The sequence below is a fragment of the Erythrolamprus reginae genome, chromosome 1 (assembly GCF_031021105.1).
Source record: "Erythrolamprus reginae isolate rEryReg1 chromosome 1, rEryReg1.hap1, whole genome shotgun sequence".
Lineage (NCBI taxonomy): Eukaryota > Metazoa > Chordata > Lepidosauria > Squamata > Dipsadidae > Erythrolamprus > Erythrolamprus reginae.
In genome coordinates this window covers 342,126,088-342,143,145 of record NC_091950.1, presented here as the reverse complement: position 1 = coordinate 342,143,145, position 17,058 = coordinate 342,126,088, and the positions used below count along the sequence as shown (strand labels likewise).

The following is a 17,058-nucleotide window of genomic DNA, read 5'->3' as shown; positions in this document are numbered from 1 at the left end:
TAAATATAACTTTTGCTTAACATAACACAAGTGAAAAATGTATTTTTCTAGAATTGTGATCTAGAATCTTAAGCCAACAAACTTCATCAGGTAAAACTTAATATGGGTTGTAAATCCATTTAATGGACATTTTATTTTCTTTCTCCCTCCCTTCCCCCTCCTCCTATTTTAGAAATGAGCGGCTACTTAAGTGTTCCCAATGCAAAGTTGCAAAATACTGTGGTGTACATTGTCAGGTAATTATTTTAAAACATAGATGGACTGCAATATGTAAACTTTTTAACTAGTGAAAAACAAGAGTGACATTTAGAGTTACTTCTGAGTTATTCCTTTATGTTGTTCACCTACAAACAGAATCTTGCTAGATTAAAGTAATTTTCTGCAAAAACTATAGATATACTCGGTGAATTGCTAGAAAGGGTCCAGCATTGCTCTTTCTGCTCACTAAATAGTTTTTGCTTTACTGTCCTTTTGTCTTCTGGGAAAGAGCTGCTTCCTCCTGTGACTCCGAGATACATTCCACTGCAGGTTTCCCAAAATAGACATGGTATTCCATATGGGGTTTGGCTAGCTAGGGCAAAGGAGAGTAGAAGAACTACTTCTGCAGCCTATATTTTATGTATCTGTTCATACACCCCAAGATAATATTTGCTTTTGTAGCAGTTACATTTCACTGTTAGTTTACCATTCAATTCTGAATACATCACTAATGATGACTTATACAATTCCTATTTTTATTTGTTAATCATATTTCGTACAATACGTTGCAAATTATATCCTTATACTCAATTGGAAATACCATTAAAAAAACAGAAATAGAAATTAAACTTTGAAGGAGGAAGTCATTCTTTTTTTAAAAAAATATTATTTATTAAATGAAAATAATTTCTTTTCACTCCTAGAAAAAAGCCTGGCTGGACCATAAACGTGAATGCAAATGTCTTAAAGATATTGATCCTAATTTTCCTCCTGACTCAGTGAGGCTTGTTGGCAGGATTATTTTCAAAGTAGTAAGTTAACTTTTTATATATGATTTTTATATATGATTAACTTTTGCAAATAATATCTTTTCCACTTCTGTTAATGTGGAAACAGATTGTGTATTTCAGAGTTTAAGCGATCCTTGAGATGGGGCCTCTTGAAGAAGAGGTTAAGAGAAACCTTCATTCAAGTCACATTGCTCCATGTTTTTAGTTGACAAGATCCTTTGGAAATATCTTTGTACCATAAAGTGCCTAAAGCAGGGAGACTTGATTAATTGATCTTCTAACCTAGAGGTGTCAAACTCGCAGCGCACAGGCCAGATACATCATGTGCTGGCTCCGCCCACTGCCTGGTTTAGCAAAGGGAGGAAAAAGTCTTGATATGTCACGTGACACCAGCATGATGATGCGAGTTTGACACTCCTGTTCCAACCTATGCTGGTTACAAGAAAAAATATGAAAGGAGCCAATTTAGTTCTGTATATTTCACCTGGTTTTTATAAGAACTGTGTGATGTTAAGAATTGTTGCTTGAGTTTGCTTGTTTTTGTCTTCTATCCCTTTCTCTTGTGTTCAGAATTGTCTTTTGGAATTGTACTCTTGAGGAATGGAATTAACATGTATTTTATTACTTTATGAGATCCTCTGGGTATCTTTGGGGTTGAAAAAGCAAAGGAAAATGTGCTGTTCTAAGTGAGTTTGTATGTGTGATTGTGTGAGATCACTCTACAGCAATCAGCAGAAGTAAAGGTATAGTCTCTTCACTTGACTAGCTTTTAAGTTGATGAAAAAAGAAAACTAAGATAACTAGAGGCACAAATTTGTACGTGCTAGGCTATACAATTAATTTTTGGATGTGGTACGAAGCAATGTGGCTTGTATAAAGTCTTTTGAAATTATTTGAACTACATTCTTGGGCATTTAGGTAGAAATTAGAAATAAGACAAACCAGGCATATTCCATATACAGTACCTGGTATCAACATATACAATTTTTTGTCATTACAGATATGATTTATAATTTCAGTTTCTAAATGAAATTCTACAAACATTGCTTAAAATTAAAATTGTATTTATGCTGTTGGCTTAAGAGTTAATCAGTTTCATTTTAGGCTGACACTGATGCCAAATCCCATGTTTACTTCATTTCTTCAAAACAATTAATATCTCAGATATTTATGAGAGGTTAGTCTTTTGGTGTCATTTTCCAAAGGGAGTCCTTAAGCAGAATTCTTAAATATCATGTGCACTTTGATGCAGTGGGTGAGCTTAACAAGACTTGCAACTATTTTAGCAGTGAAATCGATAAAAATAATATGTAAAAGTGAAAAAGTGAACAGAATAAATTAAGTGAATAATAAAAGGCAGATGGTTGGATATAAAACTCTAGTAATGTTTTTCCAATCATAAAATAGCCACAAATTACTTTATTTCAGATTATTATTGTTTTTTGTATTCATATATATTAGGTTTAAGAGCCAGAGTGGTGCAGGTTGGTGCAGTATTGCAAGCTATTTCTGCTGTCTGCCGGCTGCCAGCAGTTTGGCAATTCAAGACTCACCAGTTCACGGTTCCCTCAGCTTTCTATCCTTCTGAGTTGGTAAAATGAGGAGCCAGATTGTTGGAGACAATACATTGACTCTGTAAACCACTTAGAGATAATTGTAAAGCACTGTGAAGCAAAATAGAATAGGTACCAGTCAATATAAATTGTAAGGATACAAGCAAGAAAGTTACAGTCATCTCCTCTCAGTCATTAGTGGGAGGAGATAGGTGACAGGAATGATGAGAAGATTAATAGCATAGACTTTGTAAATAGTTTGACAGTGTTAAGGAAATTATTTGTTTAGCAGATTGATGGTGTGTCTAGTAGTTCTGGTGTGCACTGCTTTATACCATTGTTTTGAGGGCAGGAGTTGAAACAGTTTATTATTATTATTATTATTATTATTATTATTATTATTATTATTATTATTATTAATTGGATTTGTATGCCGCCCCTCTCCGCAGACTCGGGGCGGTTAACAACAGCAGTAAAACAGTACAACAAAATCCAATACTAAAAAACAGTTAAAAATCCATTACAGTAGTCCCTCGATTATCGCGAGGGTTCCGTTCCAGGACCCCTTGCGATAATCGAAATTTCGCGATATAGCGGTGCGGAAGTAAAAACACCATCTGCGCATGCGTGCCACTTTTCCATGGTGTTTTTACTTCCGCACCGCCAGCCCGCTGCCCGCCACTTGTCCGCTGCCCGCCCGCTCACCTCGCCAGCAAGAGGGGAAGACCCATGAAAGATTCCTTGGGCCGCCTAGCAGCTGATCTGCTCGGCAGCGCAGCAGCAGCCTGCGCTGCCGAGCAGATCAGCTGCTAGGCGGCCCAAGGAACCTTCCATGGGTCTTCCCCCTCTTGCTTGTGAGGGCGCTTCAACGTTTCCGGACGGCAAGCTCGGACTCTTTCTTTTTCCCTCAGAGGACGCTTATGACAGGCGGCTGAGGCTTCGAGTGTGTCCCCTTCCACCGCCAAGGTCTCCCAGGAGTCCACACCCCCTTTTAAGGCGCCCGCAGATCAAGCGCTCTAGCCAGGCCCGGGCGCACGCCCCCTCTTCCCGCTTCGGTGGGCCTGCCCGGCGCGGGGGTCTCTTCCCCCTCATGGACACTCTTCGTGCCTGGCTTCCTTCTCTCTCCTCCCTTCCCCCCGCTTTCCTCCGGGCGTGTTGGAGAAGAGGGTCTTCTTCCGCTCTTATTGTCTTGGGTGGGCGGGAGGCAGGAGCTGCAGAAAGGGAAACTTTTTGTTTTCCTTCGCTCCGCCACCCAAGAGAGCGGAGAGGCAGCGGGGGCGCAAGGAAGAAGAAGCGGTGGTGGCGGCGGCTTCCTTCGGGGGCAACGCCAGCAAGAAGGAAGATGACGCGCGGGCGGCACAGGGGGGGGGGAGGCAAAGCTCTGCGGCTCCAGCCACTTTCAGCCAAGCCTCCCCGGCCACGGAGCCAGGGAAGCCGAGCCGGGCGTGGAACATCGGCGCAGGAGGCAGGACACGATCGGGCGACCGGAGCAGCAGCGCCGCCGCCGTCACGCCCGGCTCGGCTTCCCTGGCTGCGTGGCCGGGGAGGCTCGGCTGAAAGTGGCTGGAGCCGCAGAGCTTTGCCTCCCCCCCCCCCTCGCCCCTGTGCCGCCCGCGCGTCATCTTCCCTCCCAGACAAAAAGGCCGCCCTTCGGCTCTGCAGTTCCAACCTTCCATGGGTCTTCCCCCTCTTGCTTGTGAGGGCGCTTCAACGTTTCCGGACGGCAAGCTCGGACTCTTTCTTTTTCCCTCAGAGGACGCTTATGACAGGCCCGGGTGCACGCCCCCTCTTCCCGCTTCGGTGGGCCTGCCCGGCGCGGGGGTCTCTTCCCCCTCATGGACACTCTTCGTGCCTGGCTTCCTTCTCTCTCCTCCCTTCCCCCCGCTTTCCTCCGGGCGTGTTGGAGAAGAGGGTCTTCTTGTTTTCCTTCGCTCCGCCACCCAAGAGAGCGGAGAGGCAGCGGGGGCGCAAGGAAGAAGAAGCGGTGGTGGCGGCGGCTTCCTTCGGGGGCAACGCCAGCAAGAGGGTCTTCCCCCTCTTGCTGGCGTGCGTGGGCGGTGGGGAAGACCCATGGGAGATTCCTTGGGCCGCCTAGCAGCTGAGGGTCTTCCCCACCGCCCACGCACGCCAGCAAGAGGGACACTCTTCGTGCCTGGCTTCCTTCTCTCTCCTCCCTTCCCCCCGCTTTCCTCCGGGCGTGTTGGAGAAGAGGGTCTTCTTCCGCTCTTATTGTCTTGGGTGGGCGGGAGGCAGGAGCTGCAGAAAGGGAAACTTTTTGTTTTCCTTCGCTCCGCCACCCAAGAGAGCGGAGAGGCAGCGGGGGCGCAAGGAAGAAGAAGCGGTGGTGGCGGCGGCTTCCTTCGGGGGCAACGCCAGCAAGAGGGTCTTCCCCCTCTTGCTGGCGTGCGTGGGCGGTGGGGAAGACCCATGGGAGATTCCTTGGGCCGCCTAGCAGCTGAGGGTCTTCCCCACCGCCCACGCACGCCAGCAAGAGGGACACTCTTCGTGCCTGGCTTCCTTCTCTCTCCTCCCTTCCCCCCGCTTTCCTCCGGGCGTGTTGGAGAAGAGGGTCTTCTTCCGCTCTTATTGTCTTGGGTGGGCGGGAGGCAGGAGCTGCAGAAAGGGAAACTTTTTGTTTTCCTTCGCTCCGCCACCCAAGAGAGCGGAGAGGCAGCGGGGGCGCAAGGAAGAAGAAGCGGTGGTGGCGGCGGCTTCCTTCGGGGGCAACGCCAGCAAGAGGGTCTTCCCCCTCTTGCTGGCGTGCGTGGGCGGTGGGGAAGACCCATGGGAGATTCCTTGGGCCGCCTAGCAGGTGAGGGTCTTCCCCACCGCCCACGCACGCCAGCAAGAGGGCGAAGACCCTCTTGCTGGCGTTGCCCCCGAAGGAAGCCGCCGCCGCCACGCCCGGCTCGGCTTCCCTGGCTCCTTGGCCGGGTGGGCTCGGCCAAAAGGGGCTGGAACTGCAGAGCCGAAGGGTGGCCTTTTTGTCTGGGAGGGAAGATGACGCGCGGGCGGCACAGGGGGGGGGGAGGCAAAGCTCTGCGGCTCCAGCCACTTTCAGCCAAGCCTCCCCGGCCACGGAGCCAGGGAAGCCGAGCCGGGCGTGGAACATCGGCGCAGGAGGCAGGACACGATCGGGCGACCGGAGCAGCAGCGCCGCCGCCGTCACGCCCGGCTCGGCTTCCCTGGCTGCTTGGCGGGGGGGGGGAGGCTTGGCCGAAAGGGGCTGTACCCGCAGAGCTTTGCCTCCCACCCCTCGCCCCTGTGCTGCCGGCGCGTCATCTTCCCTCCCAGACTCCCCCGGCAAAGTGACGTGGAGGAATGGAAAGCTGAAACCGGGCGGTTTGAGTTTCCCATTCCTTCAAGTCACTTCGCCGCTGCTCTCCTGGCTAAACTGTGTGGCAGGAGACAGGCTTTGAGTTTTTGGCTGGGGGGGAGAAGTAGAACCTTCCTAACTCCCCCCCCCCACCAGCCAGAAGGAGCGGCGAAGTGACGTGGAGGAATGGAAAGCTGAAACTGGGCGGTTTGAGTTTCCCATTCCTCCAAGTCACTTTGCCGCTCCTCTCCTGGCTAAACCGGCGGCAGGAGACAGGGTTGGGGGGGGTACTGGGAAGCCCCCCAGGCCGACTGCCACCTTTTCAAACAGCCGCGCCCTTCCCAGCTGAGTCCTGAAGCCAAGCGCCTTTGGAACTTCTGCGCTTGGCTTCAGGACTCAGCTGGGAAGCGGCACGGGTGTTTTAAAAGGTCTCCCCCGGCATGGGGGGCTTCCTAGCACCCCCCCAAACCCGGGTTGGGGGTTCGGGGGGGTGCTAGGAAGCCCCCCATGCCGGCGGGAAGACCCAGGGAAGGTTCCTTTGGCCGCCTAGCAGCTGATCTGCCCGGCGGTAATGCAAACTCCACCATCTACGCATGCGTGCAGATGGTGGTGTTACTTCCGGGTAGAAAACTCGCGATATAGCGTTTCGCGAAGCTCGAGATCGCGAAACTCGAGGGATCACTGTATATAAAAACCAATTATACATACAAACATACCATACATAAAATTGTGAAGGCCTAGGGGGAAAGTGTATCTTAGTTCATGCCTGGCGGCAGAGGTGGGTTTTAAGCAGCTTACGAAAGGCAAGGAGGGTGGGGGCAATTCTAATCTCGGGGGGGAGTTGGTTCTAGAGGGTTGGGGCCACCACAGAGAAGGCTCTTCCTCTGGGTCCCGCCAAGCGACATTGTTTGGTTGACGGGACCCGGAGAAGACCCACTCTGTGGGACCTAACTTATGTCCAGGATGTGAAGGGTCTGTAAATATTTTCACAGCCTTCTTTTTGACTCATGTAGTATACAGAAACTCAATGGAAGGCAGGTTGGCAGCAATTATTTTTTGTGTACATAAGTCTAAGTGCTATTGCTATTATAGCTATTTCTTTTAACAGTGAAACAATTATCCAAGGTTATTATTTATTGGTGTTTTTATATTCTTACCAGTTAAGAAGGCAATCGGTATGCCCATCTGAGGAGCTGTATTCTCTTTCTGATCTCCAGTCAAGTAAGTGTTTTGTATATTTTCTTGATTTAAAGGAACTCTGCTATGTTTAAGATGTATGAGGACACACTATCCTTTAACTATTTTAGGCAAATTGGTTAGCACTTAGCAGCTTCATGTTGAGGATTTCTCTGCTGATGAACTATCTGATGAACTACTGTTTGTAGGCAATATATATTGTGATCATGATAATGACGGCAGTGCTTCTCCCAGGTAAATCAGAAAAGGTGTTAACTGAATCAGTGCAATTTAAAGGATACTTTTGGAATCTCTCTGCTCCCATACCAGATGTTGGATCTTGGAATATTAATGAACATTTTCTATTTAATTTTTTTATAGTGAGATCAAAATACTATTTTATTATATATATCTTAACAATTGCATTTATTTTAGAGAGTTTTTAGTATTTATTTTAGTGTGTGTGGATTGTATTTGGACCAAATTCTGAGACTATGTTGTTTACTCTTTCAAAAGAAAGCCTACAGGTAAATGTCACATTTTCATATTTGGATGAGAATCCATCCCCTGCAGAATCTGGGGGTGTAAATAATCATCAGGGGGCCTGCAGAGGCAATATTAATAAAAATTATAGATTACGTTGAGCTAGAATGGGGTTAGAGTGATTTATGTACTCATCCCCTGTTTTCTTTCCTAAATTACCAACTTTCAATCATAGGCACAGAGGGTAGGAAAGGATTCAAAGGTATTTTTCAAATACCAGGTAAAAATGTTTAATATCTGTAATCTTTTTTTCTAATGTTTTATTTTTCAAGATTATTTTTTAACTTCAGAAAATTAAAACAATTCATTTACTTGATTTTAGTTCAGTTCATTTGCTATTTTTAAAAATTTTATACGATATCGGAATTGAATTTTTGATCACAGTCACTCATGCCCTCATCACCTCAAGGTTCGACTACTGTAATGCTCTCTACATGGGGCTACCTTTGAAAAGTGTTCGGAAACTTCAGATCGTGCAGAATGCAGCTGCGAGAGCAGTCATGGGCTTCCCTAGGTATGCCCATGTTTCACCATCACTCCGCAGTCTGCATTGGTTGCCAATCAATTTCCGGTCAAAATTCAAAGTGTTGGTTATGACCTTTAAAGCCCTTCATGGCATTGGACCAGAATATCTCCAAGACCGCCTTCTGCTGCATGAATCCCAGCAACTGATTAGGTCCCACAGAGTGGGCCTTCTCCGGGTCCCGTCAACTAAACAATGTCGGTTGGCGGGCCCCAGGGGAAGAGCCTTCTCTGTGGCGGCCCCTACTCTCTGGAACCAGCTCCCCCCAGAGATTAGAACTGCCCCTACTCTCCTTGCCTTTCGTAAGCTCCTTAAAACCCACCTTTGTCGTCAGGCATGGGGGAACTGAAACATCTCCCCTGGGCATATACAATTTATGCATGGTATGTTGTATGTATGTTTGCTTAGTAAATGGTTTTTTAAAAATATTTTAAATTATAATTATTAGATTTGTCATGAACTGTTTTGTTTTGTTGTGAGCCACCCCGAGTCTGTGGAGAGGGGTGGCATACAAATCTAAATAATAAATAAATAAATAAATAATAAAATGTCTAAATCTGTCTGTCTGTCTGTCTGTCTGTCTGTCTGTCTATGGTAAATCACCTGGTGAGAAAACAAATTATCAAGAACACTCAATTAATAATAATGGGAGGAGTATACTAGATTTCTAATTGCCTAACAGTAATTGTGATTGGAACAAATTTTACAACCTTTCTCTCCAGAAATATCTCCATGTTTAGTGACCTGTCAAATAAGAAGTGAATAACTTTCCCCAAACTTCCATATCTGTGGATTTAAAAAAACATTGATAATTCAGCTTGTTACATCATATAAAAGGAATATCATATGATGTTATTTGAGACTTTCTGAATCTTGTAAATTACTTGGATAAAATTGTAAAGGAAGATTTGTTTCTTTTAACGGGGAAAGCATTAAGACATTATCCTGGGTGAAACAAAAGTCTCTTCTTTGGATTTGGAAACCTGCTTTTGTGAATAAAGAGTTTTTTACTTAATCACACTAAATGTCAGTAATTAAGACTGCTTCAAATTCAATCTGACATAGATTATATTTTAATGTATAAGACTATCTATTCATTCTATCATCTCACTCTTTATCTTTTTAGCTAATTGTTCATTGCATTAAAGGACAAGTTATTATAAACAATTAATTTGCTATGGATTAACAGCTAGATTACTGCCTACAATCAAATTGTCTCATTCTATTTTTTAAAAAAAGCCACAAATATACCACTTATGTATGCAATTTCCCACTTTTAGAGCATACTTCTGATTGAAATAAATCAAGATATTGTCTTCTTGCATTGGGAAAAGTATTTTGAATGAAATAAAATTACTACTGTTGCTGTAAGACACTTAACTGATTTTCCATTTACTTTCTCTTTGCACATCTGTTTTGTCCTAAGATTTTGCTTTTTCATTTACATAATATTTATATAATTTGGCAATATCAACCGAGTGTTGAGAAGGTCTGTCAAAAAATAAACTAGGATATCTTGTCTTTTTGGAGATTGAAATGTTCACACTGCCAAGCTGATTCTAGATTGCTTAGAGATGTTGGCACAAGGTAATCCTCACACTTTAATACATTTCCTCTTTTTAAAGATGTTGACGAATTAAGTGAAGACATGAAGGAAGGTCTCAGGCACCTTGCTAAGACTCTGCAGCTGTATTTGAAGGTGGAAATCCAAGATGTTTCTCAGCTTTTGCCGGACTTAGATGTTTTTCAGATCTTTGCAAAAGTAAGTGTTAAAAGAGATTTCTGAAAACTCTGAAAATATGTAGTCATGATTCAAATTTTTTGTGCTTTCATGTTATTTGAAAGAGCTATTTTAAACCATAATATACTGCCAGATATTGGCCTGAGTGAACAGCAAATTTATATACCACTTCAGCAATTACAGATTCCTCCTCTAAAGATCGGTATCTTTTTTTTTATAATAGAAACAACCAGCATATTTTTTTAAGAGAACTATGACAAATTACGTAATGCTAACAATGAAAAATAACGCAAGATTTTAAAATTAAAAATGTTTATATGTTGCTTCTGAAAATAATTGCTTATGCATTCTTTTTGTTTGAAATTGGTATCTCTATTGAAAAAATATTGTACAACAATGCATATTTAATGCTTACTCACTCTGATGTATGCCTTGTTATTTGACTTATTTGTTACCCAGCATTAGAAATTTAATTGTTTTTTTCATCCTGATATAAATGTCAAGGGAGGTTAATAATGTTCTACTGTATTTATTATCACTTACTATTTGGTTTAGATAACTGAAAGGGTGACTACATGGGATAATTTTGGTAATTTCCTATAGCAAAATATTACAGCTATAATCCACTGTAAAGTGACTTTATTTTGAGCTTTTTTACCAATTTTTCAAATCTAATGGCTAATTTGCATGGTTTGTGGATCTATCATGATCCAATTTTTCAAATCTAATGGCTAATTTGCATGGTTTGTGGATCTATCATGATCCATATAGGAAATTTGTAAGTTCAGCTGATTCAATTTCAGATTTCGTTTCTATGGTTTGTAACCATCTAATTTCTTCACCCAGTATACTTGCCTTTTAAAATGCTTATGTAGTTTTAAATAATTTGTTGATTATATATTTTTGCTGTAATGAATGAGTGTGTTTCAGTTTGGCTATAACATAGTGCTTTATAAATGTTATATGCTATTTTAATACATTATTGCTTTTTTGTGGGATAAACATTAATTTAAAAAATCGTTCCAAATTGGTGTCCTTGGTTTCGCTATAAAAATAGGGTAGGAAAAGCTCAGAATAAGATAATTTTTAAAAAAATAAAATAAAATTAGTGTCTGAACTAAAGCTATTAAATATGGCTTCCTCTTTGACAAATAAAATATTACTACACCGAAGGACTTCGGTGTTTTTGCGATGCTGCGATTTCGCTGAGGCTGCCCTCGCTGGGAAACCCCACCTCCGGACTTCCGTTGCCAGCGAAGCGCCAGTTTTTGTGCTGCTGGGATGTCCCTGCAGCATCGCAAAAACACGGAAGTCTAGAGGTGGAGTTTCCCATGGAGGGGAGTCTCAGGGGAATCCCAGCAGTGCAAAAACGGGCGCTTCGGCTGGCAAAAGGGGTGAATTTTGGGCTTGCAAGCATTAATCGCTTTTCCATTGATTCCTATGGGAAACATTGTTTCGTTTTATGAACTTTTCACCTTACAAACCTTGTCCCAGAACCAATTAAGTTCATAAGACAAGGTATCACTCTATTATGAAGGGCATTAAATTGTCATAATCTATAAACTATATTTAGTTCTTTGGATAGATTTTGTATTCATGTATGGTTTATATTGAGTAAAAAAACAATGAATTTTATACTATTGTATATCAACTTTTGGATAATTAATAGTAATTAATATTTATATGTGCAGTGAACAGTTAAAACAATATAAAAACAGTAAAGAGTAATCAAAATAAAAAATAACAGAAACAATGTAAAATAATATGTAAACTTTCCTTTAACACAACTATGACCAAGAAATGTGCCCCCCCATCATTATGTTTGATATACAGTAGTACTTCTACTTATGAACTTAATTCGTTCTGTGACCAGGTTCGTAAGAAGAAACGTTCGTAAGTAGAAGCAATTTTTCCCATAGAAATCAATGTAAAAGTGAATAATGTGTGCAAACCCATCCCAAAACTCACCCCTTTTGCCTTATTACCTCTGGCATTCTGATCCTTGTTCTGGGGTGAGTGGAGGAGGCGGGTGGGTGGGTGAAGACAGCGGAGGCTGCCTGGAGGGAACCTCATGGGTGGATTAACATGCGCGGGAAGCTGCCTGGCAGCTTGTCAACTGGTGGGGCTTCCTCCTTGAAAGTGTTTTTGGTGGCAGCATCAGGCAAAGGGGGATTCTGGCGCTTCGGCCTCAGACAAGGCTCCCTGGCTCGCGTGCCCCCCTCCTCCTATTGATCCCAGTCCCCACGGAACAAACAATAGGCCAAAAAAAGTGAAAAGGCTTCTTGATCGGTGGGAGGGAGCGCAGCTGCCATGGATGAGGGTACGCGCAAGCAGGCAGGGAGAAGGAGGAGGAAGAGGTGGAATGAATGCAAGCAGTCGGGACACAATTCTGCAGTGGACCTCCCCTTCCTAACTGCATGGCCAAGAGCAGAAAATAGAGCCGAGTTCCACGACCTCCCCTGCATCAGGGCAAGTCAACCTTTGGGGTGGGGGCTGTGCTGGGTGGACGGGCAGCTTTGGGAGTCATGTGAAAAAAGCGGGGTGGCAGGGAAGGGGCATGCAAGGAATTGGGTAGGTGGGTGAGGTTGGAGGGGGGAATACGGTGATCCAAAGCCTGGGAAGGGGCTTTGGGTGGAGGGAGTGGCATGGAAGCAAGGTCGCCTGACAAAGGAGGTGAAGATGCAAAGAGTTGGGGGGGGGGCTCAGGTATTTAGGGTAGGGTCCTATTGAGAGAGCGGTGTTCGTGGTGATGCTGGGTGGGTGGGAGAGAAACGCTTTTCCACGCCCCCCTACCCCCCAAACCCGCCTCGCCAAAAAGGTGATTGTGCGTGCAAGGGAAATGGGAAACTTTGCCAGCCTGGGACACAAAAGTGCGGCTGGAACAATGGAGTGCCTTTTACTGTCTCAGCCAGTTTCCCCCCCCCCCCCGCATTCTTTTTCTCCCTCTGAAGCAAAGGGAGGCAGGGGAAAGAGATGCAGGGGAGGTCGCGGAACTCGGCTCTCTTTTTCGCTCTTGGCCATGCAGTTAGGAAGGGGAGGTCCGCTGCAGAATTGGGTCTGGGAGACAGCGCTGTGGTCCTGGCAATAAGAGCGCACGCACAGTGAGAGAGCTTACGGACCCGGGCTCGGGTTCGTAAGTAGAAAATGGCTTGGAAGTAAAGGCAAAAAAATCTTAAACACCGGGTTCGTATCTCGAAAAGTTCATCAGTAAAGGTGTTTGTAAGTAGAGGTACCACTGTATTTATATTTAGAAGTACAATGTTATTGTAGTCATTTATTTTGTTGCTAATAATGACCATCTGCTTGCAAGCTTTAGATTCAATATTATGGTGCAATATACTACAATTCATTAACAATTTATTAACTTTTAATAGACAGAAAATTATTTGCAAATAATCTTGTATGAGCGAAAGGATTCTGAAATATTTTCAATGGCTTTCAATTACACTAAGTGGAATTTAATTTTGGTACCTCCATCCCCCCCACCGCAACAACCCATTTTGTTGAAATAAAATGAAACTAGCCCGTAAAATTCTTGGTACAGAAGTATTGGCTGTGTCTATAAGTTACTACCGAATTAAACAAAACTATTGTAAAAAAATATTAATCAGGTGTTCTGTGTTCTTTTCTGTATATTTCCTAGGCACATAGAAACATAGAAACATAGAAGTCTGACGGCAGAAAAAGACCTCATGGTCCATCTAGTCTGCCCTTATACTATTTTCTGTATTTTATCTTAGGATGGATATATGTTTATCCCAGGCATGTTTAAATTCAGTTACTGTGGATTTATCTACCACATCTGCTGGAAGTTTGTTCCAAGGATCTACTACTCTTTCAGTAAAATAATATTTTCTCATGTTGCTTTTGATCTTTCCCCCAACTAACTTCAGATTGTGTCCCCTTGTTCTTGTGTTCACTTTCCTTTGTGTTCACGGCATACTGATTTTACATTTGAATGTCATTCTTTCATTTATTAACAGTTTTTAGTAATTTGTATAGTAAACCATACAAGACAGTTACAGGCTATTTGAGGAAGGTGCTTTAGAAATGAGAATAAATCTATAGCAAGATGAAAGAGAAAAATAAACAGCAGTAAGAAAGGTTACTAATTTCTGACATATTTTAGAAAAATATCTATCAAATAGAGATTGCAATGAATCTACTTTAACCTCCCTCTTTTCTTTCATCCTTAATAACACCCAGTGTTTTTATTATAAATATGCTTAGTTTTGCTGCTAAGAGGGGCATTGGAAGCTCAGAATGAAACATACAAAAATGAAAGTCACAAAATAAGAGTTTTATTCATGATAACATGATAATTAATAATATCCTGAAAGAGATACTATTTCCTGTTATTTGAAACAATCAATTATGATTACACAAATTTCTTTAAATACATGGTAAGCATCAGAAAAGCTAGTTTGAACATTCTGGAATAATTTGTTACTGTAAGCATTGAAAAATATCAATAAAATAAAAGTTCAATTAAGGAAAGCTCATTGATTTTTAAGTGTAATACTGTTATAATTTCAAAGGAGTGGTACAAAAGAAAGTAAGCATTTTTAAACTGAGAACATCATTCAGTTAAGGAGGAGAGAAACCAATTCATTATATGCTTCTTTCTTAGAATATACTGATTCATAAATATATTTTACATTTTAATTTCACTTTGGGGATTTAACAAAATTGCTGTGTGTGTAGTATATGGGTGACATAAAAGAATAAAAGTAATTTAAAATAATAAAACTGAAACACTAGATATTGGTTCTATTTCTCACAGCATGTACCTAAATCCAGGATTTTTAGCATTTCCAAGCAAACTTGCGAATGATGTCTGGCTGAAATCTTGCTCCCGGCTGTATATACGGTACATATGTACATGGTTACATCTCAAAGGTTTCATTTGTTTTTCCATCTTCACTAAACATTTTATCAAGGTAGATTGCTTCATTTTATTTGCTCAAGTTTATCATTGGGTAACTTGAAATTGGAAAACTATAGTGCAGCAGTCCCAAAGTTTTTTGGGGGACCAGTTTTATGAAAGAGAATTTTTCCAGGATAGTTTTGGTCATACATCTGGCACTCATCTCCAGTTGGGTGGCCCATTTCCTAGCAGGCCTAGGAACTGGGAACCCCACAGCAGCATTTATATAGCTTTTATAATTGTATATAATTTGCATTGGCTATTTGGAGGCAATATACGACCAGATTCATTGTTATTGAAACTTGTTAAATACACATGGCCACATCTTATTCTGTGGACTTTATTTATTTATTAATCAAATTTGTATGCCGCCCCTCTCCGCAAACTCAGTCTTTCAGTCATGCTCTGAAATTGAACTCATGAATTGTGTTTTAATTAGATAAAGTACTTGATCGGTGTAATGTAAGCTTAAAGAAAGGTAGAGTGTATACCATTTTGATAACGTATCTTATCATTAGGAATTGTTTGCTCACTATCTCTGTCATATATTAACTCTCCTTTTCTTGGTAATTGGACTATCCATGCTCCTATTTTTTTTAAATTCCTAATTAGACCTGGATCTTCATTTCCATGCATGTATTTATCAACTCCAGAAGATTAGGTCACTTTCTCCAGGTCAATTTTAGTTTATATTATTATGTGGGAATTAAAATCTTTAATTTAGAGACTACTTTGCATGTGAGCATAATGCTGCTCTTTCCCCGCTATTCAGAAGTACAGTACATTATGTGTGTTGACACAGTTAAGTTATAAAGCCATAACTATAAGAAATATGGAGAATGCAGTAATCCTATTATGCTTGTATAATGTTTTTCCTTGATAAGATCACTAGATGTACTTATTTTCAAATGAGAAGTAAATTTTGTTTTGATATGTGACAGTAAATTAATCTTGGGGCTATTTTTTATTGTATATATCTAGATCTTTCCTCCCAGTGATTTACAGCTAGAGGTGTGTGTGTGTGTGTGTGTGTATGTGTGTGTGTGAATCAGGATTTTCATAGTGTTGAAATTAACCTTTTTGGTACTATAATTAATCTTAGTTACTGTTATTTATTATAGCCTATAATATAAACAAATGAATCACTAAGTTGGAATAAATTGCAATTTAATTAAAAGTTCTGAAATTGCAATTTGAAACTTTCATGTACTAAAGACTTAGCTGAACTGTATGAATCTTCAAGATTATAAGCTGTCTTCAGAATGCAGAGGAGAATTGATTTATTTGTGCATCTTAAAAGAGGATAGATTGCCTTAGTCATGAAGATAAGGCTTCTTTGCTTATATGAGAAATAGGAAAGTTCTTTGTCTAAATGAGAAATAGTAGATCTTTTTAAAACTTTAGAGACCATCTTTTAATAGCATTCCACATTGTCTTTGATACAGAACAACTTTGATCACTTTAATATAAGGTTAACCAACATTGGCAACTTTAAGACTTGTGGATTTTAACTAGCAAAATTTCCCAGCCAGGAAGAGTGCTGACACTATTGATTTGCTTGGTCATATACACTCTGCAGCATATTGTGTAACCCTCAGAAGCTTCTGTCTTTATCATTCTTCCAAAATGAATGACTATACTATGTACTTCTAGTTTTATATTTAACCATAAGGCTTTCAGGGGTTGTGATATTCTTTTAATTTAAAAAAAAATGCTTTAGAATTCACTTTTATATCATAGATCCCCAACCATGAAAATATGAGCTCTGGTCAGAAGCAATCTCCCATTGAAGAGCACTGAAAGGTTTCCCACATCTGGTTTATTCGCTTCTTAATACTATCTTAATGGTAAAAAAGAAAGCTGTTTTAAAGCGGCTTTATACCTTTGAATTTGTTATCATCGGAACTCTGACAAGGCCTATTTGGAAAGATTTTGGCCATGGGAATCAAACAGAGAAGATTGAAAATGGCAATTTTGTGACCATTTCTCCCACCAATATCATAATCGTGAGTGAGTACTCCAGTGCCCTGATGACAGACATGCAAACATGGGGGTTGTATAACAGCTGGAACTTCAAGAACCAAAATTTGTCCATTTTTTCAGTGCTGCTGAAGTTCTGAACTTTCACTGGATGAATGGATATAAGCCCTGAACTTATTGAACAAATTTGTACATAGGATACAAGTATATTCTTTGATAAGCTTGATTCTTATTTATCTTGAAGGAATATTACAGTGGTACCTCTACTTAAGAACTTAATTTGTTCCGTGACCAGATTCTTAAGTAGAAA

General features: G+C 41.5%; 1 protein-coding gene across 3 annotated transcripts in view; it reads left to right on the top strand.

Moving 5' to 3' along the window:
- The window catches only part of SMYD3 (SET and MYND domain containing 3), a 411,511-nt gene that overhangs the window by 42,065 nt on the left and 352,388 nt on the right, over nt 1–17,058 (top strand). For all 3 annotated transcript variants that reach the window (XM_070734078.1, XM_070734076.1, XM_070734079.1), the window contains exons 2-5: nt 173–236; nt 903–1,010; nt 7,019–7,079; nt 9,726–9,862. In XM_070734078.1, the coding sequence (XP_070590179.1) occupies nt 173–236; nt 903–1,010; nt 7,019–7,079; nt 9,726–9,862 (370 nt within the window). The remainder of the gene's footprint in view (nt 1–172; nt 237–902; nt 1,011–7,018; nt 7,080–9,725; nt 9,863–17,058) is intronic.